General features: G+C 43.1%; 2 protein-coding genes across 4 annotated transcripts; both read left to right on the plus strand.

Annotated features, from left to right (window-relative positions):
- Positions 1-365: 365 nt before the first annotated feature.
- LOC142371439 (transmembrane protein 184B-like) lies at positions 366-16,189 on the plus strand. Of its 2 annotated transcripts, XM_075454105.1 has the most exons (11): positions 366-646; positions 743-820; positions 2,601-2,834; positions 4,859-5,024; positions 9,544-9,634; positions 9,763-9,838; positions 10,115-10,206; positions 10,441-10,610; positions 11,600-11,794; positions 12,100-12,126; positions 13,747-16,189. In XM_075454105.1, exons 3-11 carry the CDS (start codon positions 2,601-2,603, stop codon positions 13,974-13,976), a joined length of 1,281 nt encoding a protein of 426 aa, XP_075310220.1. In that variant the 5' UTR covers positions 366-646; positions 743-820; the 3' UTR covers positions 13,977-16,189. The 2 variants fall into 2 exon arrangements, with proteins under 2 accessions (XP_075310220.1, XP_075310221.1); XM_075454106.1 differs by lacking the exon at positions 12,100-12,126.
- Positions 16,190-16,514: 325 nt separating this feature from the next.
- LOC142371437 (putative ATP-dependent RNA helicase DDX17) lies at positions 16,515-23,746 on the plus strand. 2 transcript variants are annotated; one of them, XM_075454103.1, is made up of 13 exons: positions 16,515-16,901; positions 17,045-17,204; positions 17,310-17,406; positions 17,520-17,653; positions 17,741-17,806; positions 17,889-18,030; positions 18,158-18,318; positions 18,486-18,658; positions 19,027-19,137; positions 19,269-19,330; positions 19,494-19,553; positions 22,269-22,496; positions 22,591-23,746. In XM_075454103.1, the coding sequence occupies exons 1-13, from the start codon at positions 16,852-16,854 to the stop codon at positions 23,088-23,090; spliced, it is 1,944 nt and encodes a 647-aa protein (XP_075310218.1). In that variant the 5' UTR covers positions 16,515-16,851; the 3' UTR covers positions 23,091-23,746. The 2 variants fall into 2 exon arrangements, with proteins under 2 accessions (XP_075310218.1, XP_075310219.1); XM_075454104.1 differs by having other exon boundaries at positions 17,048-17,204.
- The last annotated feature ends 86 nt before the right edge of the window (positions 23,747-23,832 follow it).

The following is a 23,832-nucleotide window of genomic DNA, read 5'->3' on the forward strand; positions in this document are numbered from 1 at the left end:
GGGATTTTACGTGTGTATGTGTAAAGCAGTGTACTGTGTGTAATTACCTTTGTACAGGACACCATGACCCAGTGGCATTGTAACTGTAGATTTGGGGATGATGAAAAAGAGTTTGAGGCAAGGGGATTTCACTTTGTGTATTGTGTACTGATATCCTGTACAGTTCTTTAACACACTTTATTTACAGTATTTGTGTATATTTTATGAAGTAATAAAAATTAATAACGTTGCTGACACGTTTCCCCGACTTCTTCTTGTCGCTGCGTGTGGAACTTTTAGGGAGGCGTTTGTCTTTTATCTGGTATTTGAACACTGCTTTTACTGTGGGGTCTGCAAACGCGTGTCTGCGCATGCGCCGAAAGCAGTTACTGCTGTTGACACTGTGCTGATGTTGGAGACGTAAAGCTTTGTGGTCCATCAGCGTTGGGTCGGCAATGGCTCGACAACGCCGGTTATCTTTTTAGTGTAATTTTAACGTTGTAATTAAGCCCACGGCCTCTTATCTGTGTTTTTTTTTTTTTTTTTTTTTTTCCCAGCAAAGGGAAAACAATCTAGCTAAGACGGTTTGCTAACACGGGCTAGCGGCTGCACTCGGCACAGTTGAGGCTCAGCTCAGCTGCCGAGACCGCACAGCTTTAACACGGGGGCAAGTTTCGGACAGAATCGCAGTGATTCGATACGTGGTTGGTTGTCGACTGAATGTTCGCGTTCAGCCAGGTAACTTTTTTTTGTATTCCAAAAGGTTTGCGTTTGGTTCGAGACGATGAGCTAAATTGATGCCCGGATTGGAACCAGCGTAGGTCAAACAACTGCAGAGGAGGTAAGCACCGCGGCAGGATGGAAACATCAGCACTCGGCTACTATTTTTTTCAATTTAGTGTGTTTCGGTACCCTGATCAAATTTAACAGTATTGGGATATACTGTCTCTCGCTAAATTCCCATTTGATCTATTACTACTTTTCTAGCATTTTGCAAGAGTGCGTATGTACAGATGTGCTGTGTAGGCTTGAAACACGGGAGAACCTGCTCTCTCGTTCTTTGTGGGATTTGTTGCTGGAAACACTCGGCTCTGTGAGAATGATTTGTGTTCACTAGTGTCAGAACGCAGCCACAGCGGTCCGATGCATCACATTTGGTCTCAGGCAGGTTAGCTTGAAGACTTTTGTCTCATCAAAAAGGCTGCTGGATCGATCGAGTTCAGAGTACAATGCATGTTTTGGAACCTCCACACGGATGCGGTCAGCGGGATCGATGAGCTGCCCCCGTCTCTTTATCTGTGGCCTACTGGGAACCTATAAACTGATGGTCGTGATGGTCGCCGCTGCGTTGTTGAGAAGACAGACCTCCCTTTAGAATGACATGCAGGCGATCTTTTATACCTTTTTAAATGCGACGTTTTATGCAGTCACGGTTGCAAATCAGGCGCTCTTGGAAAAGATGCCATGATAGATGGTTAGAACACCACCCAGTGTTATGATACAAAACATTACTTTGCCATGGTCTGTTTCAACACTGGAAATCTGCTGGCAAATATTCCCTATCAATTCTTAAATACACAGAGAAATGGGCAGTTCTAACCCCATATTTCTTGAATAAAAAAAGGAACATGTATGACTTGTCCCTGCTGTCCTAAGTTTATCTTTCTTTATCTGGCTAAACCAATTCGGATGTCTGTTTGTGTGTATGCGAGCTACAGATTTCTACAATACCTAGCTGATTTAGGCTTTGGCGAGTAGCATGAGTCATCCATGACCACACTGTGCACCAGCCTATATTTAGCCGGTGCTCAGGAATCAAAGTGAAATTAGTTTTTACAGTGAACAATTGCATTATTGCCTTCCTGGAATCCACACCAAGACTGTGACGCAGCTGTTGAGATGACAGGACCGAGGGAGAGCTGATGGTCTGGGTGGTGGCACGAGTGTCTGGATGTGTTTGATGTTCTGGTCTTTGGTTTGGGCCAGTGTAGCTTCCATTTGTCCCAGTAAGTGCCGTGCAGTTGTGTGGCCACTTATTGTTTTCTTTAGGCAAATCGGTGCTGCCATTTTCCCATCTGGTCTATTGAGTCAAACAAGACACTTTAGAACACCTTTATCCGTTTCCCAGTGTAAATTTGTAGGAGTATACGTTTAGCTCGTTTTTATGTCAAAGAACACTTATTGCAGTGTTTATGCGAGGCTCCAGTGCACCTCTCCATGTTGTGGGCAGAGCACAGAGAAAAAGAAGGGACCAGAGTGGATTTGCAGATCCCAGCTCATTTCACTTCCAATCCATCTCTTGCTGTAGGAGCACCAGCTCCTCACCCACCCACCCACCGTATGTCACATCTTTTCGCTCTTCATCTCACGTCACATCCGCACAGTTTTTTTGTTTTTTTTGCATTTTAGATTTGTCCTACTTTTTCTTCTGCTTTTTTCACGCAAACATCAGCGGTTTGATATTTAGGTCACGGCACAGTCTTGCATGGGTCCGTTGAGCTGCATTTCAATGTTTTATTCAGACTTCATAACCTCATAACATGAGGTGCTGCTGCTGAACAGTCGGTTGTTTTGTATCACTTCAAGCATCTTGATTCAGCTGGCCCCCTTTCTTCATACAGATGAGTCGGCTGCTGTGGCAAGACAAGCGCCTGTTGGAGAGATTGGGGAATGACTCTCCGAATGGCCTCCCCCCAGGCTCCTCAGCCACTGTGGCCCCTCAAGGATCCAACTCCTCTTGGGCACCTGGAGCCCCTGTGGTCATGCCAGAAGAGCCCTTTTTCCTCATGACCTCCACTGCCCAAACTATATCAGGGTTTTTTGTTTGGACAGCTCTTCTGATCACATGTCACCAGGTAAGTTTGCAGAAGCTTAAGCAACTTGCATTCTGTTAAAAACCTACCTGCTGTACGTTGCCTAATACCAAGTGTTTATGAATGGCCAGAGCACTTTATACCTGTAAATCTTGTATCTTGTTTGCTCTCCTGTTCTGTAAAAGAGCAAGGAAATCAAAGCATAAAGGCTGTTACAGCCCAGAGCGTTTTTTCCGTGAGTCCTGCCTAATTTAAGGCTCTTTATATGCTTGTTCACACACCAAACACATGCGCTCCTAACCTTAGTTTTTCACCCAACAGGGAGAGGGATTCATTTTTTTATTCTTTTTTGCCTTACCGCATTACTTTACATAGCATAGCATATTTACTAAACTATTAGTAAGAAAAATGCTTTGTTAATAACCCTTTTTCTTGTGAATAACAAAAGCTGGATTGATTGTGTGAGCTTTAAGGGGATTTACCATGAATCCAGTTGGAATTCTCACTTGAGATCTGCTAAGATTGTCTTCCGATGATGGCGGCAAACATTAATTGTAAGAAACGACATTAAATAACTGATGGCGGAAAGGTGATGGAGGATTTCAGGAGATCGAGATGCAAGTTGTGGCTGGATGTGGATTGATTGGTCGTGTTGCAGTTCACAGAAAGTTCACCAAGCTGAAGGCTGAAGATGAGGTCCCACGTGCTAGTTTGGATCAGCTGAGGCTGATTAGGCCTAATGAAACTTACCCAGCATGGGGCAACTTAGGGTGGTTGTACTGCAAGACCTTAGAGGACCCAGCTTTAGCAGCTGCTTCTCTGCAGTTGATAGAAAATGTTTTATGGTTGAACTTTTTGTGTAAAACAAAATTCTTCAGTGTTAGTGGTGCTGATCAATTTGATAAATACAATTTTGCGTTGTCTTATTGTTTTGTTTTTTTCTTGTATATTAGTCCCCTGTTGCAGAGAGGTGTTTTAATATAAACGCCCCCCCCTTTCATGTTCAGGAGATCTATTATACGTCGAGGGGTCCATGACTCGTCCTCCATTGTTAGCTGATGCTCTTCACATTGAAGGCCAAAGAATGCCCTTCGGTCACTCAGGCAACAGGTGTTCTTGGCTCATCCACCACGTCATCGATGAGCTGGAGAGGTGTGTGTTTGCTTGTGCACGAGTGGGCGAGGGTCACCTAGCAACAACACCTGGGAGGGCGCTGCCTCACTTGGTGGGTTGTCACCCACTGTTTGTTTTGCTATCCAAGGTGTGTGTCTGTTTACAGGCCAGGAAAGATGATAGGGCTGGACATTGTGTAAGTAGAAAAGGGGTCGGATGGAGCAGACAGAGGTGCCGGTGACAAAAGCTTGGTGTCAGTTTCCTAAAACAACCCCCCACACACTCTGCAGGCTCACACTGCTCCAGTATCTGACTTTGGTAAGTGTACGCTGTTTGCACACATTCGAGTTTACTTGGCGTTTGGTGCCATCCAGCCTGTTTATCAGATATAATTTGAACTGTGGTTGCACAACGCAAAACCATCTCAAAGTCAAATCTGCCGTCTCAGCAGAGCCGATAAAGAATTTGTTTATCCTACTCAAGAACATTCTGCGCTCGTGTCTCGCGCAGGCACAGACGGATCTTTCTGAAAGCGTTGTGTTATCTTTGCGTTTGGGCCTTTTGTCCGAGCGGAAACCCAGTTTTACGTCAGCAAGAGCGCATGTTTTGGAAAACTCCATCAAGGTTGAAGATATTCACGCACTCTGTTTGTCCAGTGTTGACGTGAAGCTATCAGACACCACTGTCTGTTTTTTTTTTTTTTTTTTTTTTTTTTTTTTTTTTTTTTTTTAACTGTGACACAGAACCTCATGTTTGCTGCCTGGTTAAAGATTGTCTATCATCATCTCTGATCCTGCCTGTCACAACCAAGCAATTGACCTTTTGTTTCCTGTTTACACAAGCTCTTCATAGTCATTGCCAGGTGTTTGCAAATGGTCACGTGATATGAATTTTCATCTGGTTCAAATATCTGAGTATATCGCTTTGTTTCTTCCTGTATCCCCTCTTTTTAGATCTACATGCACCTACGTTACTACAGCTCTCCAAATGAGCAGAGGCACATAGTCAGGATCCTCTTCATAGTCCCCATCTATGCCTTCGACTCCTGGCTCAGCCTTCTGTTCTTCACCAATGAGGAGTATTACGTGTACTTCGACACAGTCCGAGACTGCTATGAAGGTAGGCAGACAAAGGGACTCATTTCAATGAGGTCAAACAGACGCAGAACAGATCAACATTCAAGACAATGATCAGACTGAGGGTTTTGTGTTCCAGCAAATGTTTTGACTCCCATTTGAAATAAGGGAGTGAGAATTTATATGGTGTGATTACCCCAGTGGCAGATGGCCTTTGTAGTGCATGCATTTACAAAGGTTGGCATCTTTGTTCTCACGTCTGCATGGCCTGTTGGGGCTGCGGGGAGGGGAAACCAGTTTCCTAGCAACTGTGTGAAATTGAGCAAATCCTTGACAGAGCCTCTCACTTCTGAGCGGATAATTCATAACTAATCATGACGTATTATTTAGCTCCTGCCAAAGAGACGTCTTGAAAGTTGTCATGGAAAAACTGGAAATGGGTGAATGAAACCTAAACTGTTATTATTTTACGATTGCTGCGATTACGCTGTTGAATGAAAACAAATCGCTGGTTTGACGCTTTTCTCTGCTTTTACCATTATAAATTAGAACATATTTTTAGTTTTGAACTGATGGTCCTTTGATGAGTTTGAGGACCACGACCTGTGGTGGGTGTTTGTCACCATTTTTACATTTTGATAACTGAACAGTTGACACATTTAAAAACGGTGTTGACTCACTCTTCAGCAGAAAAGGTCAGTAACCAGCGGTAACCGTTTTTATCCCGTCGCGCAGTAGGTGTTGTAGAGGGTGAAGAATGGTTGGAAGGGTAGCATCTGTGGCCTTTAAAGTTTAAGTCTTCATCCACTCATGTGTTCTCCTTAAGTTTACTTGACTGAATTGTGTTTGTTGAGCCTCAAACACTGAACGGCTGTTTCAAACCTACTGCTTTTTTTTTTTTTATACTTGTGTCACATCTGCTACTCACAGCTGAGCTTTGGTAACATTGGGCAAATGACACAAATTACCTTACTCGGCCTTAATCGAGTCTTTATGACTGTTATCAGTATGCATTGTTGAGCTGATGACAACTCAACTCTGGAGCTTGATCAATTCCGACTCTTTAAACCGACAGTCGTGGGCTCCTTTACTCTTAAAGTGAAGCTAAACCTAGAGGAGAGGGGATTAGCTGTGGAAGTAGGATGTGTTCTGGAATAACTGGTGAAAAGCTGAGACATAATCTGCCCCAGCACATGTGCCATTTTAACCTGACAGACACTAAACAATTGCAAAGAAGTAGCAGGAAGTGACCGACGATCCGAAGCAGACCTGGAAAACCTGCAAACACACAATGAAATGCCCCCCCCCCCCTCGAGATCTTGAAAGGATTTCCAAGGATGACTGTCAGAAAATTCCTTAATCAAGAAAAGAGACTCTTGGCTGGCTTCAAAAAGCATCTGCAATCTGTGAGCCAAAGCGGAGACTACTAACTGCTGACTAGGTGGGATGCACAAATTGTGCGCAGCTGCTAAAAGGCCGATCGCTAAAGGAGCTTCCTTTACCTTAACTGTTAAAAACAACTCTTTAAATTAGCTGCTGTTCATATAGACACTCTTTCTGTTACTGCTCCTCTGTGAGAAAGATCCCCTCACCTCTCCTTTTGATTCTATAAAACCATTTAGTTTAGATTTAATTGCAAATTAATTTGTGGAATGGCAACTAAAAGTAAATGATACAGTAGTGGAACTTACAGTTACAGAGGGCTTTGTTACCGCAGTTAAAGCTGCAGTCTGCAACTCTTTTTCAAACATAATGCCTGGAACTGTCCGGGGATTCTGAAAGTAGTACATTCAATACCCCAATACAAAAAAAAATGAGTTCTCTAGGTCCCCTATATGTCCCGCTAGGTCCCTCCAAAGCCAGCAGGTTTGTTTACAAAATTGCAGACCGGACCAGTAAAAGGTAACCAATCAGGTTACGAGCTGGGCTCTGCTGCCTGTCAATCACCGATTGTGCACGCGCGATACAAGGTAGGCTCGTCCCCACGCTTATTTATCTACACTATTGAACTTCATTACGGGCTAGTCTACTTACTGTGTCTTCCATGATCGCAAATGACAGGTGAGTTGATGAATGAGGAGTCGTGTACGCTCATCTACGTGCACGAGTTCTCATGTGTTTTGATGGGGCGGGACAGGAAGTTGAATAACTTTTTATTTTTTGGTTAAAAAGTAAGCATTTCTTGCATTTTGCGACTACGGAGGTCACCGTTTTCAACTTCAAGCGTTCTGATAGATCATGTAAACTCTTAAAATGCCAAAAATTAGGACTTTACGTATGACAACAACAAATCCTGCAGACTGCAGCTTTAAAGATTTAAATGAATTCCTTAAAGCATTCATGTGTTGTTGTTTTCTTTATCGAATAATCCAGCCTCTGGCGTTTTTTTGCACTTCATCAATAAAACAGCGCCGGTCTCTGTAAAGCTTAAGGCGTGTCGCTGCATTTTAGAGTGGAAAAAAACGACTGAATCTGTGATTACGCAACACTGACAAAGCCAGCGCTGTGCTGCTGACTGTGTTCTGGCGAATGTTTTTGTGAGCTCAGCCACTTTTGACAGTAAAAAGAGAGCTCAGGCAGTGGGGAGCCGGTTACTACTAAATTAGTCTGCAAACACCTGGGGCAGCAGATGAAATACAATCTGCTCACTCCGGGACACCATTCACTACAATCAGTGTGCAGTCCTGTCAGGTTTATTCAAACTGCGTGTTACCGCTGAGCAAAGAGGGCAGAAAGGATTTTATGAAACTCTTGTTAATGTGTTTTTGGGTTACTTGTGGTAATGTAAACTTTTAACCGCTAAATGTTTAACAGGGAAGAGCTGATTGTGCCCGACTTGGTTATTTAATCACAAAAACGTAAGCATGTGATGTCACTGATGAGTCATTTGAAAGTTTGCTTTCTAACTATATCTGTAACGTCAGTCATGTAGTTCAAACTATGAGTGTTGGTGATTATTTTTTTTGGGGGGTTGAAAATGTGGACTGTCTTGTGGAGTGCACCATTTCAAGCCTTGTGGAAATAAAGTGGAAATAAGGTTTTTGACTTTCCATGAAATCTGTCACGTTATTGCAAAACCAACCAAGTATAGCTGCCGAGGCGCAGCTGGGGCCAGATACAGGAATGGCGTGTACACACAAAACCCACACGTGCTCCTATAACTACACCCAATCTTTATAAAGAAAGAATGTGTGGCTTCCATTGCTCTTCCATATTCTTCCAAACATGTGAACACGTTAGAAATGGACAAAATGTGAAATGGAAAGGTGACAGAATATGATATCAAACAATTTAATCAGAATATGATGAGATTTTCTTTTTGCTTTGTTTCTTATGTGATTGTATAATAAAGCTGTGAGTCATGGTTGTGTGTAATGGCTATGGAAGACCTTAGAACCAATATGTAGAGATCATTCTGATTTTCTTGGCATCAGATTGGCTCCTGCGCTGCTTTAGGTGTCCAAAGGCTGTTTAAGAGGGCAGCCAACAAAACACGATCCATCAGCACATCTGTATCTCTCTCCTGATCATCTCCACGCAGGCTTTATACTGTACAGATTATGTGTTCACTGTTGAAAATAAATCAGGAGTTGTTAAATCTGCCCGGTCCAAAGGCCTAATTACTTTATTACCTCTGCTTGGCTCTTTGCCATGAACTTACAGAGCTGCTCTTTTGTTACTTTTTTAACATTCAGCAGTTTTTCTTCAGGTCATATTTCCAGAACTGAGACATGACATAGAACTGATTTCATTTTAATCCACTTCACTAATGAGTGTATCAATTTTGCACCAATTTAGCTGTGCATGGCGGTTAAATAGGGGAGGGTCTGTATCCAGGTTCTTGCACGTGCGTAAAGTTCCATGATAATTGAGATTTAGAACAGAGGACCATACATATGCACAGCCTTTTAAAATGGGCCAAAATGGTGAGGAAAACCTCACATTTGGCTTTAAATTATAAGCATTAGTTTTGTAATCAGTGAATACCACTGCCTGGAATGTATGTGGTTCACTTGTGGGATTAATAACATAATATAATGATTTGTTTTGAGCATTTTTTCTTCTGAATGTTTGTCATTATGTAAGACTTTTATGTGGCAGTGTGAAATGATCACAAGCTGTCTCCTGGGTGTGTTTCCATAGGTGTCCTCTTATCACGCTGCACCACATCCACTTCTTGCACTGGAGAGCTACACTTTGTGATTATGCACTCGAACAGCCATCACCCAGTCATTTGTGAGCCTGTTGATGTATGACTCACTCCTCTGCCTGGAAATGGCAAAGTCAGCACTTTAATCAGAATCAGCTAATCAGAGCTGTAGTTTGCAGCAAGCATTGGCGAGATTGAGTAATGACCACCGTTGCAGCTGCATACAGTCAGTGAGCTTTCTCTGGCTGTTTCGGATGATATGATGTCATCATATCTAATTCTTCATTTGGATTGAGCAAATATCTGTTTTCCTAAAACAACCCAAAACACTGCCAGTTGTTTTGTTGGCTGTTACATAAAATCTTGGAGTGGCTTTTGTTTAATTTTTGTCCCTGTATGTCACTCTCTGTAGCCTTCGTCATCTACAACTTCCTGAGTCTGTGTTACGAGTATCTGGGAGGAGAGAGTGCCATCATGGCTGAAATCAGAGGGAAAGCTATTGAGTAAGTCTTATTTGCCGGCGTCTTTTCCCTTTTTGCCTTCACTCTCCATCTTGCCTTCTTTCTGCTTTAATCTGAAATCCTTTGGCCTCTCTGCTTTCCCGGTTAACTTCACCTGTGCCTTGCTTCAGGTCGAGCTGCATGTACGGGACGTGTTGCCTGTGGGGGAAGACCTACTCCATTGGCTTCCTCAGGTTTTGTAAACAGGTACCAACTCCTTCCTTTTCCTCATCGTAAATGTCTACCATCGCTCAATAATAACCATGTTTTAGTGTTGTGCTTCACAGATTATGGAACCAAATATTGTCATATTAGTGTGAACTCTTCACGATCTGATGCAACATGTGATGCTCAGAGGTTGCCTTGATGGTTTTTTTAAGTTCATGTTGTCGACTAACCTTTTCAAAATGATCTTCATTTCTACCCATTTTTGTCAGAATCCTGTCACAGTAGTTGACATATCTTTTGTTTTTGCTTCCTCAGGCAACTCTCCAGTTCTGTGTGGTGAAGCCCCTCATGGCAGTGATCACAGTCATTCTTCAGGCCTTCGGCAAATATAAAGACGGGGACTTTAAGTATGTTGCCACAGCAGTTTACTCTCGCATTCCTACTGTACAAAATCACACGCATACCGGACAGTCATTTCTTTAATAAACCAGAAATTTTACAGCATATACTCTGTATATACATATACTAGGGCGATGCAAAGAGTTCCTCTGGACTGAAATTAAACTTATCAGAGAGCAACTTCATCGTATTTATGTTTGTTTATATGATTTATTTATTTTTCCTATGATTCTATCCTCCAGTGTGGCTAGTGGCTACCTGTACGCTACTATTATCTACAACATCTCTGTCAGTCTGTCGCTCTACGCACTCTTCCTCTTCTACTTTGCTACACGAGAACTTCTTGTCCCTTACAACCCTGTACTCAAGTTCTTCATGGTCAAGTCGGTCATCTTCCTCTCATTCTGGCAGGGTAAGAATACCGCATTCCGAACTTCTGTCGGACAGCTTTGACAGAAGCTTATAATAGCTTTCCACTTTTTGAGCTTTAGAATCTTAGTATGGATTCAGTTTTTTGTTCACTCATTTAAGAAGAAAAGACTTAAAATATCCCATTGACATAAGTATTTAGACAGTTTTCTATGATACTGAGCTTTGATAGAGCTTACTTTTATCAGCATTCTCCAAGATGTCTCTACAACTTCACAAGAGTCGACTTGTTTCTTATTTAATGTGATGGACTTAATAAAGAAGCCGCTACCTGTCTGTGTAAGGGTCACACAGTTTATGTGTGTGAAAACCAAAGCCATTAGGTCAAGAGAATTATCTATAGACGTGCAAGACAGGGAATTGTGTAGAAAGCCAGGCTCTGAACATCATCTCAGTAAAACCAACCTTACAGTCAAACACGTGGTGGCGTTATCATGGGGTGGTGATGACAGTCTCTAAGAGGGGGGGCAGGAGATTCATTTTAGAGGTAAGGAATAACAAGTTTAAGTTTGGGTGGAGGTTTACTTATGCTTCAGATAACCTGAAGGATAATTACCAAGAGGTCATGAAGCTGCCAGTGGTGCTTTCAGAGGATTTGAAGAGTGTCTGATTACTGAATCCTCCCTGTTTTTGCTGTGTCACTGCTGAAGACTGAAACAAAACAAAATGAAAAACTGGCTAAGTAGATTAACTTCTCACATTAAGTATTGGACTGGCTCGTTCAGAGCAGCTGCAAAGTGTCAACAAGTGAAGAAGAACTCCGAGGTCAAGCATTGATTGTTTGTCCAAGAGAAAAAATCCCACCAGCTTCCACCATCCTCTCATGAACAATGTCTGTTGATGAGCCAACTTTTTAGTGAGAGTTGTTTTTTGAGGGCTTTCTCTGCATAGATTTAGTGCGTACCAGAAACTGCTCAATGACTCCTCTGTGTACGATTTAGTTTTCTTACACACTGCTTTTGTACGACTCAGGGATGCTGCTGGCAATCCTCGAAAAATGTGGAGCCATTCCTCAGATCAGCTCTGCTGACTTCTCTGTGGGTGAAGGAACGGTTGCCGCTGGCTACCAGAACTTCATCATCTGCATCGAGATGTTCTTTGCTGCTGTTGCTTTGCGCCATGCCTTTACTTACAAGGTCTACATGGACAAAAGGCTGGACTCGTACGGTAAGTGATGTGTGTGTGTGTGTGTGTGTGGGAGTCCGGAGGCTTATGTAACCCTACGTGTAGACGACAATTAAGTGAGTGTGCATGTTACAGTGCGATTCCCCCAGGTTTGTTTGTACAGTTTGATGTCGGCAGTCCGTGGGTGTGCCCCCCCTCCTTTCTTTCACTGATTCCTATCTGAACACAATGACTGTTATGAACTGCTCTCCTTTCTTCTGCTGTGTTTTCCCTACCTTCATTTGACTTCATCTTGACTGTCTTTTGTGTCTCTCTCTTCTTCTTTCCTTACTGTGCCACACTCATAGGCTCTTTTCCTATCTATGGACAATACGGTAGGTCTGACAGTGGCTGCGCTTCGTCGCCTGTCACAGTGCTGTACGTAAAAAAAAAGGCTTTTTGTGCTTGATTTTGGTTCGAGATCCATTACATTTGTTTCGTTGGTGTTGCCATTTTCCACATTATGTGAGCATTTTGTAAACACTTTATTTTATTCTAACATTTTAGATAGTGAGTGTTTATCTGTCTTCCCTTTACTTTGTTATTTCAGCCCTTAGCCATTTCTGTTTGTTGGGTGCATGTCCTCACCACGGTTGTTTGGTCCTTTATGTTTCCCATCGTAACAAACCTATGTTAAACAAAATATTTGTTTTGAGTAAAAAACAGTGGAAAGGAATGAAAACTGATGTCAAATCTTCACCTGCTCGGTGATATTATTTTATGATTTGATTCGTATCTTAGATATGTTAGATCAGCCCTTTCCAGTCCAAGCCCTGAGGATCCCCTGCTCTGCTCGTTTTAGACATTCCCAACCTGCTCCGACACACCTCATTCAAGTGGAATAGCTGCATCAGCTCGTTATTAAGTTGTGCAGGAGCCTGATTGCGGGATCGGTTGGGATTAGTCAGATCTGCGTAGAACTGATCACCAGGGATCGGCGCATAAAGGAGGCGTGTTAGATTTGTGATCCTGACCTGCTCCGGCAGCTCAGTGACGTATGAAGCGGGAACCTCGTGAGTTCAAGGCGGCTTTCTCTCTCCACCAACTGCGTGCATCAGGGAATGATGGCAATCGTTGGACTCTTACGTAATTTAACAGTTGATTGGTTGAGATGTCAACTCAACTGTATAGGGTTTTTTTCCGTTTTTTGAGAGACTTTTTGATTTTTATTTGTCTGGTTTTGAGAGTTCATTGTTTTCCCCGAACAAATGTGCGGTTAAGGATTGTTCAGTAAGAAAATCATTTTATATTTGACCATAAAAAACTGCATACAGCAGCAGCATTAGAGCTCTTTCCTGCATAGTTTGTTTAACGCAAAAAGAAAAGCCGACGGGGAGATGGGAGCCCGACGAGTCAACAGTTGAAAGGTGCTTCCGCTGTGTTAATTTGACTAGAAGAAACAGACAAAACCAGTCGCCTTGGACACAGATGAGAAAGAAACGGAGAGAGGTGCTTCAGGAAACCTTTTCTGCCCAGTCTGCTGGGTTTATTCATTGAAGTCCCTCCAGCACTGGCCGTGTTTGTCATCTACAGGCCGAAAGAGCGGATCAAGTGTGCGATTGTAAGTTAGGGCTGACTGCATCAGACATTTATCTAGCCTCTTCTGCACCACTACTTTTATTTGAAAAAGAATAAAACACCTCATGTAAGCATAGAAACCGTTTGTATTATATAAAAATGTATTCATTCATTTACTTAGCCTGTTCTAAATTACAAGTGAGCATCAAAGAACAGCGATGGAAACCCGACTACTGTGTTAGATTATATGCCCGCAAATATCAGCTACCCACTATATAATGTGCATGTCTTGATTTGGGGGATAGATTTATTTCTTTCACCCCTCAGTCTTTTTTAAGAAAATTTATTTTCTTAATCTTCCCTTTCATCCCTCCCGCCTTGTGTGTTCTTCTCATGGCCTCTTTATTCATATTCCAACTTTTGCCTCCCACCTGCAGGTCGCTGTGCCCCGATGAAGAGTATCTCAAGCAGCTTGAAGGAGACCATGAATCCAGGCGACATGGTCCAGGATGCCATCCATAATTTCTCCCCGGCTTATCAGCAGTACACGCAGCAGTCCACACTGGAGCGAAGCGGGGGGCCGCCCCTGTCCCGCAGCCACAGCAACCTCAGCACCCGTGGAGACAATGAAAAGACCCTTCTGCTGAGCTCTGACGACGAGTTCTGAGACTGAAACCCTTTCTGAAGCTCACATTCTGTTGCCCGTATTGAATTCTAAGCAGCAATGTGAGACAAATCAGATTTTTTTAAATTAAGCCTTACCTTTAAAGGTAAAGTTAGTTTTAACGTTAGACAACAATGGACTCTCAGATCTGTCAGATTTATGAAATGGTGGGCATCAAACTGCTGCAACCCAAGTGTGAGGAAGTGTTCTTATGATCATAAGGGAAATAACTCTAAGGAGGAGACGCATAAGGAGAATGGAGATGTTACAAATACAATTAAGTGAGCAGTGAGGTCAGGGCCATTCGCTAAATGACCAAGCTGTTATTTTTGTTGATGTCATATTGCAGTCGTGATTTTAGGTTGTTGCAGACAGAAATCCAGTATCCACCTGAGGGAGACGGACTGGTACAAATAGCCGTGCCTGCATATAGCATCTTCAAAGTGCACTTTATAAAGTACAGCAGAAACGTTACCACATTTACGCCATCTTCATCTGTAACAAATGGCTACTGGGTGTTAAAAAAACGCTGCTAAAAAACAGAGAGCAGAGCCCCGGGCTTTATTTATTGAGACACTCTGCCTTTAAGTTTAGGTTTGCTTTATAGTCCAGCAAAGGTAAGGAGCTTTTGAACTGCTGGGTTTCGTTGTGAGTTTAATGCAAATAATTATTTTATATTTAATGTTGTATGAACTGGAAGGTATAACTCATTTAAAGACTAGTTTGTTGAAAGATTATTCCAGATACGTTATAAATATTCTATGTATTTTGTCATTGTTGTGGTTTTGTTGGATGAAGTGACTCAAAAGTGTAATACCAAGTCCAGCTGTTGGGTCTGGTGTATGGTTTGTGGAGCAGTGAGGGAACAGCTGTACGTGAGATTTATTTTATTTTTTTTCCGCGTGGGCGGAGAGACCAACGGAAGGTCGGCGGCGCCCAATGCAGATCGCAGATTACTGAAGAAGCTGCACTTCCTGCAGAGCCAGCACAGCTGTGATATGCTGTGGACTGTAATCTCATAATTAATGGTGTTACATGCAGCACAGATGAGGCCTGCCTCTGCTGGTACTGCTTGTAATGGCATCTTTTTTTATGCAGCAGAAGAAGAGGGAGGCGTTAATCAGACAAAGAAGACGGTGCAGAGATGTGCTGGTGCAGACGAGGCTTTAGATCTGACTGGAGTTACATTCTGAACACATTTTATACACACATACACATAAAATTGGACCCTGTATTTGAAAATATGTGCACTGAAAAGTTGCAAAATGAATACAGGGAATGCACTAAAGCACTGATTTGTGGAACGGCAGAAGAGCCCATACATCTGCTGGTTTTAATCATCTCTCTGCAATAGTCGAGATAAATGTTTCATTGAATTCTCCATACATTGCTATCTGATGTTTCATGCGCATTTTTCTCAGTGGCCAGTATATAAGTGGCTTGTGGTTGTGATCCTAAATATTTAATGGCGAGGCACAGCAGTGAAAAGGCCAAGTAGCTTTTATGGACAGGCTTCATTAAGCCTGCTGCTGCCTCTGAATGTGCGCTTTTCTGTTTGAGTGCAGACGCCTAACAAAGTTTACTGGCTGCAGGTAAACACGCAGCACATTAAAGCTCAGTCCAGGTAAATGAGAAGTAAACGTGGTATTGATGGAAAATTAATGGTCACACAGGACATGTAACCTTGCAACGAGAAAATTGCATTTATTGAGCAGAATACTAAAAACATTTCTTACATCGTGTTCACAGCTTCGACTGCTAAATGACATTTTCCTTTCCAAGCATCTCGTGCAACAAATGCACTCCATCTTTCTGCTGAACCTGCAGTGCCTCCGTTAAATTCAAAGTTGAATGCATTTGCTCTATTAATGGACATCACTGGTAAACAATTATGGTAAATTCAGCTCCCATTTATAGCATATATCTGGCTCTAGCATACTGATTTGAATAATAGTTTTGATACTATGTGTGAAATCAATCCCAAAGCTGTATACATGGTGATGTAAATAGTGAAATCACTGTGAAATATTCACGGTGATGACTGTAATGGCATCAATTGGTATAGTGCTTTGTTTGAATACTTTTGATTATTTTAATTTCCTATATCCTCTTTTTTTTGTATATTTTTAATATGTATATTGGTACTATCTCATGTTTCGATGCTGTATTGATTTCAGTTGGTGTGCAAAAGAAATAAAAAAGCAATTGAAAAGTTACTTTTTCTTTTTTTTTGTCAGCTTGTAAACACCATCATCACAGCCATATGGGACATTGTGCAGTGATTCTAAACTTTATTTTACATTCGTTTTTATTTCTCAGAACGTTGGAGCAACCAAAAATATACACCATGACGATACGCTTACTATTTAGTCACAGCTACATGTTATCTAGAGACGCAAAATGAATCTAATCCCATTAACAAGGAAAACGTAAAGTTTGTGTCGCTGGTAAATACATAAACAAATGACAGTACATTGGCTATGAAGATGTCAATCATTATATATGGGCGGAACTCGTTTAGTAGCCAACCAATCACATTAACTTCCGTTAGCTGGCTCCAAGCTAAGCTAACAACAATATAGCAGTGCTAAATACGGCAATCCAATATCGAGCCAATTTAGCTGGACGTTGACTACATTTATCACAACCGAGATTCACTTTGTTTTAACATTTCTTCGTAATTTTTGTGCAAATATTTGAGAAATCGAGTTTTACTCTTCCTTTAGTCTACGGTCAAGGTTATCTTTGGCACTTGTTGGTGGGCTCATCGGATATAGCTCCTGTGCTTGTCAGTAAAGGCCAGACACAGACACGAAAACCACGAAAATTGCATATTTAAATAACTGATTTATCATTTGCCAGCGTGTGTCATCAAAAAATGAGAGGTTCTTACGGTGACAGAGATCGAGACCGCGGCCGTGACAGAGGGTGAGGAAATTAATTGGAAGTTAATTGGCTTGCGAGCTGGTAGAAGAGTAGCTATGATGGACTCGTGTGTTTTCTTGTGCACAGTTACAGTAACATATAGATATCGCTGCGGCCTGTGTAACCTAGTTTTGTTTATGACGCAGCAGTCCTCGATTCGGATCCAACAGGGGCGGAGCACCACAGGGGAAAAAGTTTGGGAATCCAGGGGACCGTTTACGAAAGAAGAGATGGGACTTGGATGAGCTGCCCAAATTTGAGAAAAACTTTTACACTGAACACCCGGAAGTGCAGCGAATAAGCCAGGTACTCAGTCTTCTAAAAATTCTCCCTAATGTACTGGGCTATATAAAAAAAAAACTATGTGAAGTTGCTGGTTAATCCAGTATTTTGTTGTCCCTTGGCTCTCAGTCTGATATCGAGGAGTACCGCAGGAAGAAAGAAATCACCGTTCGTGGTTCGGGTTGCCCAAAGCCTGTCACCAACTTCCACCATGCACAGTTTCCCCGTAAGCCCAAGCAGTAAATCTTTCTGTGCATGTGCAAAACACAGCAGCTTCGACTATTAAACGAAAGTCACCTGTGCGTAAAATAAACAAATGCTTTGTCTGTGTCTTTCTAGAATATGTGATGGATGTGCTCGTGCAGCAGAATTTCAAGGAGCCCACAGCCATTCAGGCCCAAGGTTTCCCTCTGGCCCTCAGCGGGAGAGACATGGTGGGCATCGCTCAGACTGGCTCTGGGAAGACCTTAGCGGTAAGGCACATCTTCAACGCTCTGACCTCTTAAGATTAATACTCAAAGTAACCACATCTAGTAATCTTTCTCCTTTTCTTTCTTCAGTATCTCCTCCCTGCCATTGTGCACATCAATCATCAGCCCTACTTGGAGCGTGGAGATGGACCTATTGTATGTTACCGAGCAGTCTGCCTTCCCACGTGTGATGCACTAAACGGGGCATTGTTGTGACCTTAAATGTATTTTTCTACAGTGCTTGGTGTTGGCCCCTACAAGGGAACTGGCTCAGCAGGTCCAGCAGGTGGCACATGACTATGGAAAGTCATCCCGCATCAAAAGCACCTGTGTGTATGGAGGTGCTCCAAAGGGACCTCAGATCCGGGACTTGGAGAGAGGTAAAGACAACAGCCGCTTTTACTGTTTGGATTACGGCTCTTTTGTTTATGTCAGCAGCACATTTGTCCACTTGATACCAAGTGCATAAGGTTACACAGTAAAACGTGAGAAATTTGTCTCATTTAGGGGTTGAGATCTGCATTGCCACTCCAGGTCGCCTGATTGACTTTCTTGAGGCAGGAAAGACCAACCTGCGGCGCTGTACGAATCTAGTTTTGGATGAAGCTGACCGCATGCTGGACATGGGTTTCGAGCCACAGATTCGCAAAATTGTGGACCAGATCAGGGTAAAGCTAATACTCGGTTGTGTAGGATTTCTTTATTTACGTTTTGTAGAAAAGAACACGATCTCGCTTTTGTAGCTTTTTGAAGGATGATTTAGTCTGTTTCTGTTGCAAGAAGTTGTCATTTTATAGCCTGTCATCATTGTTTGCTTTATGTGCTCCGCGTGCAGCCGGACAGACAGACCCTTATGTGGAGTGCTACCTGGCCTAAAGAGGTCCGCCAGCTGGCAGAGGACTTCCTGAAGGATTACGTCCAAATTAATGTCGGGGCACTGGAGCTGAGTGCCAACCACAACATCCTTCAGATTGTTGATGTGTGTATGGAGAATGAAAAGGACCAAAAGTAAGTGACTGGTCACATAGAGCATCTTTCATTACAGTTATTACATTTTATTTTGATTAAATTGATTTTCCTTTCTAATATTCCTTGTTTTATTCTTGTTTCTTTGGCTCTGTACTTGTTCCTGTTCAAACTGATCACATAGTGAATTGTCCTGCAAAATAAATTAGATAAAAATAAAACTAACTTACCGCACTTACTCTAGCACTAGTTATGCTCTTAGCTGTTTGGTTTTGGAAGGAAATGCACTTATGATTTCTTGTGACCTGAAGTTCTTTTGCCTACCGATGTGGAACACACTTATTGTAAGTCGCATTGGATAAAAGGCTCTGCAAAATGACCGTAATGTAATAAAACTTTTTTTTTACCAGGTTGATGCAGCTGATGGAAGAGATCATGGCTGAGAAAGAAAACAAGACCATTATCTTTGTTGAGACCAAGAAGCGCTGCGATGACCTCACACGCAGGATGAGACGGGACGGGTGGGTTTATCACCGGACCTTCTCGTCTCAGCACCAGTGCTTTAAAAGAGTTGTGCATTTTTGTGATGCATTAGATCGCAACTTGTTTTAATTCTAAGATTATATCTGATTGGTTGCTACCTTCTCTTTAGGTGGCCAGCGATGTGTATCCATGGTGACAAGAGCCAGCCAGAGAGAGACTGGGTTTTGTCAGGTACAAAAGACACAGATGTCCCCTTTTCTTTCTTTTTTTCTTACACCAAAAGCCAATTTTTTTTTTAATATTGGTGCACATGCTTGTTTTTGATTTCCTTCCGATGCCATGTTTTAAAAAAAATTACTTTCTGCACCTAATCAGTGATTGTCTGGCGTTGCAGAGTTCCGTAGCGGCAAAGCTCCCATCCTCATCGCTACAGATGTGGCCTCGCGTGGTTTAGGTATGTTGTGTGCCCATGTGCAAAGCCACACGCAGTACAGAACACATACATTGTATGCGACCATTAGTTATGTACAAATTATGAATGATGGTCAGTACGTGTTGATTAGGCTGTTCACTGCACGTTAATGTTGAGTAGGCTGCTCAGAATTGAACTACAAACGTATGGATTTGCATTTCTTTCAGAGAATATATGCTGCTTCTCAGATAACTTGTGTATCTAAGAAGTATATGATATATCTGAAACAGGGTGCCCTGTGAATCACTTTGCTCTTTTGAGCACTACTGAAGAAGAGCATAGGAATAATGTTGAATGAAGTGTGACAGTGTGAGGGGTGTTGCTAGTACAGCAGCCCCCTCGCAGGATGGCAGTCAACCTTTAACCTAACTCTGTGTTCATTTGTTTTCTTTTCATTTTGTTTTTGTTTGTTTGTTTCCAAGTCTCTCCTCCGGCAACTAGACGCACACAGGCCCTCGGGAGCCTGCAGCCGGACCTAGGCATGACAAATCGAAAGCTGACTCGGGGAGAGAAAACAGCCTGATTAATCAGTCCCAGACAAAGCCTTCTCTGCTGAAAACCTAGAACAGAGCTCACTAACTAAACCCTCCCCCCCGCTTCCAGGACACTGGTGACCTGGGCGATTTGGGTGAGGGGGGGCGGGGCAAGCCTAGGATGGCCCTGGGCTTCCAAATTTGATCGTAGGGTTGGGGGCGGCTGTCAGGTGAGAGGGCGAAGAGGGGGGTGTGAAGGAGGGCGGACTCCCTTTGGCCCAGCTATCATCACAGCGATGCACCATAAGATTTCCTTTTTAAATTAACTCGCACTCACCTAGAGATTTTTTTTTTTTTTTTTTTTTTTTTTTTCAATTCTGAATGGATCACAAAGTCCTTGAGAAGATGCATTTTCTATTCCCTTTAACAGACTTTGGACAGTAAAGCTTTAACCTAAATTGGTCCTGCACACAACAAACTTTAATAGACAAAACGTAAGCTTTGTGAAACTGAAAAGCAGTGGAGTTTCACAAGAAGACAAAGAGACAACTGCCAGGAAGTGAGACTCCCCTCTGAACTGCCCCCTGATGCCAGCCCCCGACACCCCCCCATCACTGGCTGTGCCGGCCGGCCTCTCCCTCTGCGGACGTCATGTCTGGTCCTGGCTGGCAGGAGTCCTGGCCTGGAGGAACCACCTCTCTATGATCAGTTTTCCCTCTTTTCACTTCTCTTTCTTTCTGTCCCTTTTCAACCACTTCATCCGCCTTTCTCTTTCCTCTCATCGGTCCTCTTGCTCTTTTGCTCATTTTTCCTCCCAAATCTTCCCTTCTTTCTCTCATTCGTCTCTCTTTCAATACCATTTTGTTTTCTTTACACCATTTCTGATCCTTGTCTTTTTTGTCCCCTCTTTCACGCTCTCCAACTCTACCCATGTGCCCTGGTTTGTCTTTAAAACTTGGGCCATTTTTCTTTGAATAAATCACATCAAGTATCTTCCGAACCTGTCAGGAGCCCACTCTGACATCCCCCTCACAGAATACACCCACCTGTCCTCTCCTTTAGTGTCTGTTTCTTGTTACTAAACTTGAAAAGCTGGGCTTTATGCTACCACTGCCAATGGAAGTGACCTGGGAGGCATTCGGAACAAACCACACCGATGAAAGCTCATTAGAAAATCTACCACTCCCACTGATCCACTGCTTAATTAGAGCTTACATGTTCCTGGCAATCAGTCGTTTAAGAAATTGCAGTCAGTCATTCTCAGGAGGACTTTTGATCCTTGAAGTTGACATGAAAGGATCCAGAAAGGCCTCTCCTCCGATCACCTTCAGCTAGAGACCGCATAAACCCAGCAGTAATGAAGAGGCACAGTTGACTAGAGTAGGACCGCGTCCCAGTCCACAGTCCAGCTCTTATCCAGACACTGTCCAGCTTTGGGAGTGTTGTGGAGGAGTGGCGAGGGGGGAGAAGGGACTGCTTTTGTCCCCTGCGCTCTCCTCGTACCCCTGCAGACCTCCCAGGACTGGTGATGGGTTGGGGGACAGAAGTAACTCTGTATGTCATCACTAAATCTCTGATATAGGGTAAGTACTGTCCCTCACCCCCCTCTTCCCCATTTTCTCCTTCGTCAGCCTTCTCCATTATGCTTCCAAAACAAGATTTTTTTTCCACCAATCAGCAGTGTTTTCTGAGCCCTCGTAATGAGAAACAGACCTGCAGTTTGTTTAGTTGAGATTAGACGGAAATCATTAATCAGCGACTTGTGTGTCTGTCTTTTACACAAGAATCACATGAGTGGTTGGGGTCACATTGTCTAAATATTTGCCCAAAGTATCCAGCAAACCACTGTAATTGATCCCCTACTTAATTCAGTTAATCTTCAGCTTAGACTGCATGTAGCCTCTGTGCACGTGTGTAAAAACTATTATGATTATTGAGTTTTGAAATTGGCATTTAAAAGAGTCGTTTTGCATTAATGTTTTTATATCGGATCAGTTGACAGGTAAGTGATTCTTCTTGAGAATGATGGGTGTCCTGTAGGTTATTTTCTGTCTGAATATCCTTAGCTTTAAAAACAAAACTTTAAATTCCAAAATGAAGTAAGTGAACTCATTCAGTTCTCTGCCCGGTGTTGGTTTGGTTTTGACTTCTGTTTTTGTCTCTTCCCTCCCTGAAACTGATCCAATAATGCCAACTCTTGATCTGTACCACCTCAAATGCAAAGATGTGGAGGATGTCAAGTTTGTCATCAACTATGACTATCCCAACTCATCGGAGGACTACATCCATCGTATCGGGCGCACGGCCCGCAGCACAAACAAAGGCACTGCTTACACCTTCTTCACTCCGGGGAATCTGCGGCAGGCCCGAGAGCTGATCCGGGTGCTGGAAGAAGCCCGACAGGCCATCAACCCCAAGCTGCTGCAGCTGGTAGACGGAGGACGTGGGGGAGGTGAGAAAATGCATTCAACTGGATTCATTTGCTATAGACTTTATAAGGTGCCATTAACAACCAGTCTGTCCGTCCCACTCTTTTCCATTTCCAGGTGGCCGCTCCCGTTTCCGTGGTTCCAGTTCTAACAATCCCAACCTGATGTACCAGGATGAATGTGATAGAAGAATGCGCTCTGTCGGTGGAGGGGGCAGCTCCAAGGGCAGCCGAAGCAGCAGCAGCAGCTACGGCCGAGATGGCCGCACTGGAAGCAGTCGGGATGGCGACCGCTCCTCCTCCTCCTCCTCTTACAGAGATCGCAGCGGCAGGGATGGAGGACGCAGCTATGGGTCCGGGTCCAGGTCCAGCTCCAGCTCCAACTCCAACTCACATGAGCAGTACCAGAATAACAGCAGCAGCAGCCAGTACAGCAGCTCCAGAGGCGGCTCTGGCTCTGGGGCAGGCGGTGTGGGGCAGGCTCCACCTCCTTCATCGGGCCCGCAGCCTTTAATGGCCCAGCAGTTCAACCCACCACAGCCCATGATGGGCCTGATGGGGCACTCACCGTTCCAATTCGCCCCTTCACCATCACCCTCTCTATCAGGCAGAAAATGAGCACAACACAATCTGCACCGTCACACAGACGGGGCAAAAGTCCCAAAATCAGTCAGTTATGTTGATTTTGCCACATCTTTCTGACTCATACATTCCAGTTATTATTATGAGTGGCATTCTTCAGAGCTTAATTTCCACAGCATCAGTCTGACTAATTAGCATTCTTTAGTTTGAAAGGGGATTGGTTGCGTTAGTTAACTGAGTTTGTCCCGATTATCCCAAATATCTGGTGTTCCCAGGTGTGTTAAAGGTAGGTGCTGAAGTGAATTATTGTATGTAGGCTTGTTTCAATTTCAGATGTAACTTTATTTTTGTGATTGAAAAATCCTTTTTTTGAAATGTTGAAGAGATCCTGCTGTGTTTTGAGAAGAATTAGGATGAAATGGGTGTCTCTCGTAAAGTTTTTTTTTTCACTTTAGCATTTTCATTGAGCTTCAACTCGGTTGCATTATTTAGGCGTTACAGGCCCGTGTATTCATGCACGTAAATGGGCTTTCGTTTGCATTTACTAAGGAATCGGAGACCCGCTTTAAGTTAACTTAGTAGGTTGATCGCCCGTTTGGTCCTGTCGTTGGAGCTGGGATTGAGATTTCCTAGCTAACAGTAAGTGTCTTTGTACCATTTGTTTTTCACATTTAATAAAGCTGTTCAGTGTATTTGTGTCTTCTTGAAACACTCCTTTCACAGAGGTGGATCACAGATCTTTGCACGAGTCAAAACTTTCAATCTTCAACGTGAAATA

The sequence above is a fragment of the Odontesthes bonariensis genome, chromosome 21, assembly GCF_027942865.1.
Source record: "Odontesthes bonariensis isolate fOdoBon6 chromosome 21, fOdoBon6.hap1, whole genome shotgun sequence".
Classification (NCBI taxonomy): domain Eukaryota; kingdom Metazoa; phylum Chordata; class Actinopteri; order Atheriniformes; family Atherinopsidae; genus Odontesthes; species Odontesthes bonariensis.

Excerpts from the sequence above, each read along its gene's own strand:
- LOC142371439 (XM_075454105.1), top strand. The coding sequence starts at position 2,601 with ATGAGTCGGCTGCTGTGGCAAGACAAGCGCCTGTTGGAGAGATTGGGG. Across the intron at positions 10,611-11,599 it reads CTTCCTCTCATTCTGGCAGG|GGATGCTGCTGGCAATCCTC; the intron begins GTAAGAATACCG and ends TGTACGACTCAG. Across the intron at positions 11,795-12,099 it reads CAAAAGGCTGGACTCGTACG|GCTCTTTTCCTATCTATGGA; the intron begins GTAAGTGATGTG and ends CCACACTCATAG.
- LOC142371437 (XM_075454103.1), top strand. The coding sequence starts at position 16,852 with ATGAGAGGTTCTTACGGTGACAGAGATCGAGACCGCGGCCGTGACAGA. Across the intron at positions 17,807-17,888 it reads AGCGTGGAGATGGACCTATT|TGCTTGGTGTTGGCCCCTAC; the intron begins GTATGTTACCGA and ends ATTTTTCTACAG. Across the intron at positions 18,659-19,026 it reads GAGAATGAAAAGGACCAAAA|GTTGATGCAGCTGATGGAAG; the intron begins GTAAGTGACTGG and ends TTTTTTTACCAG.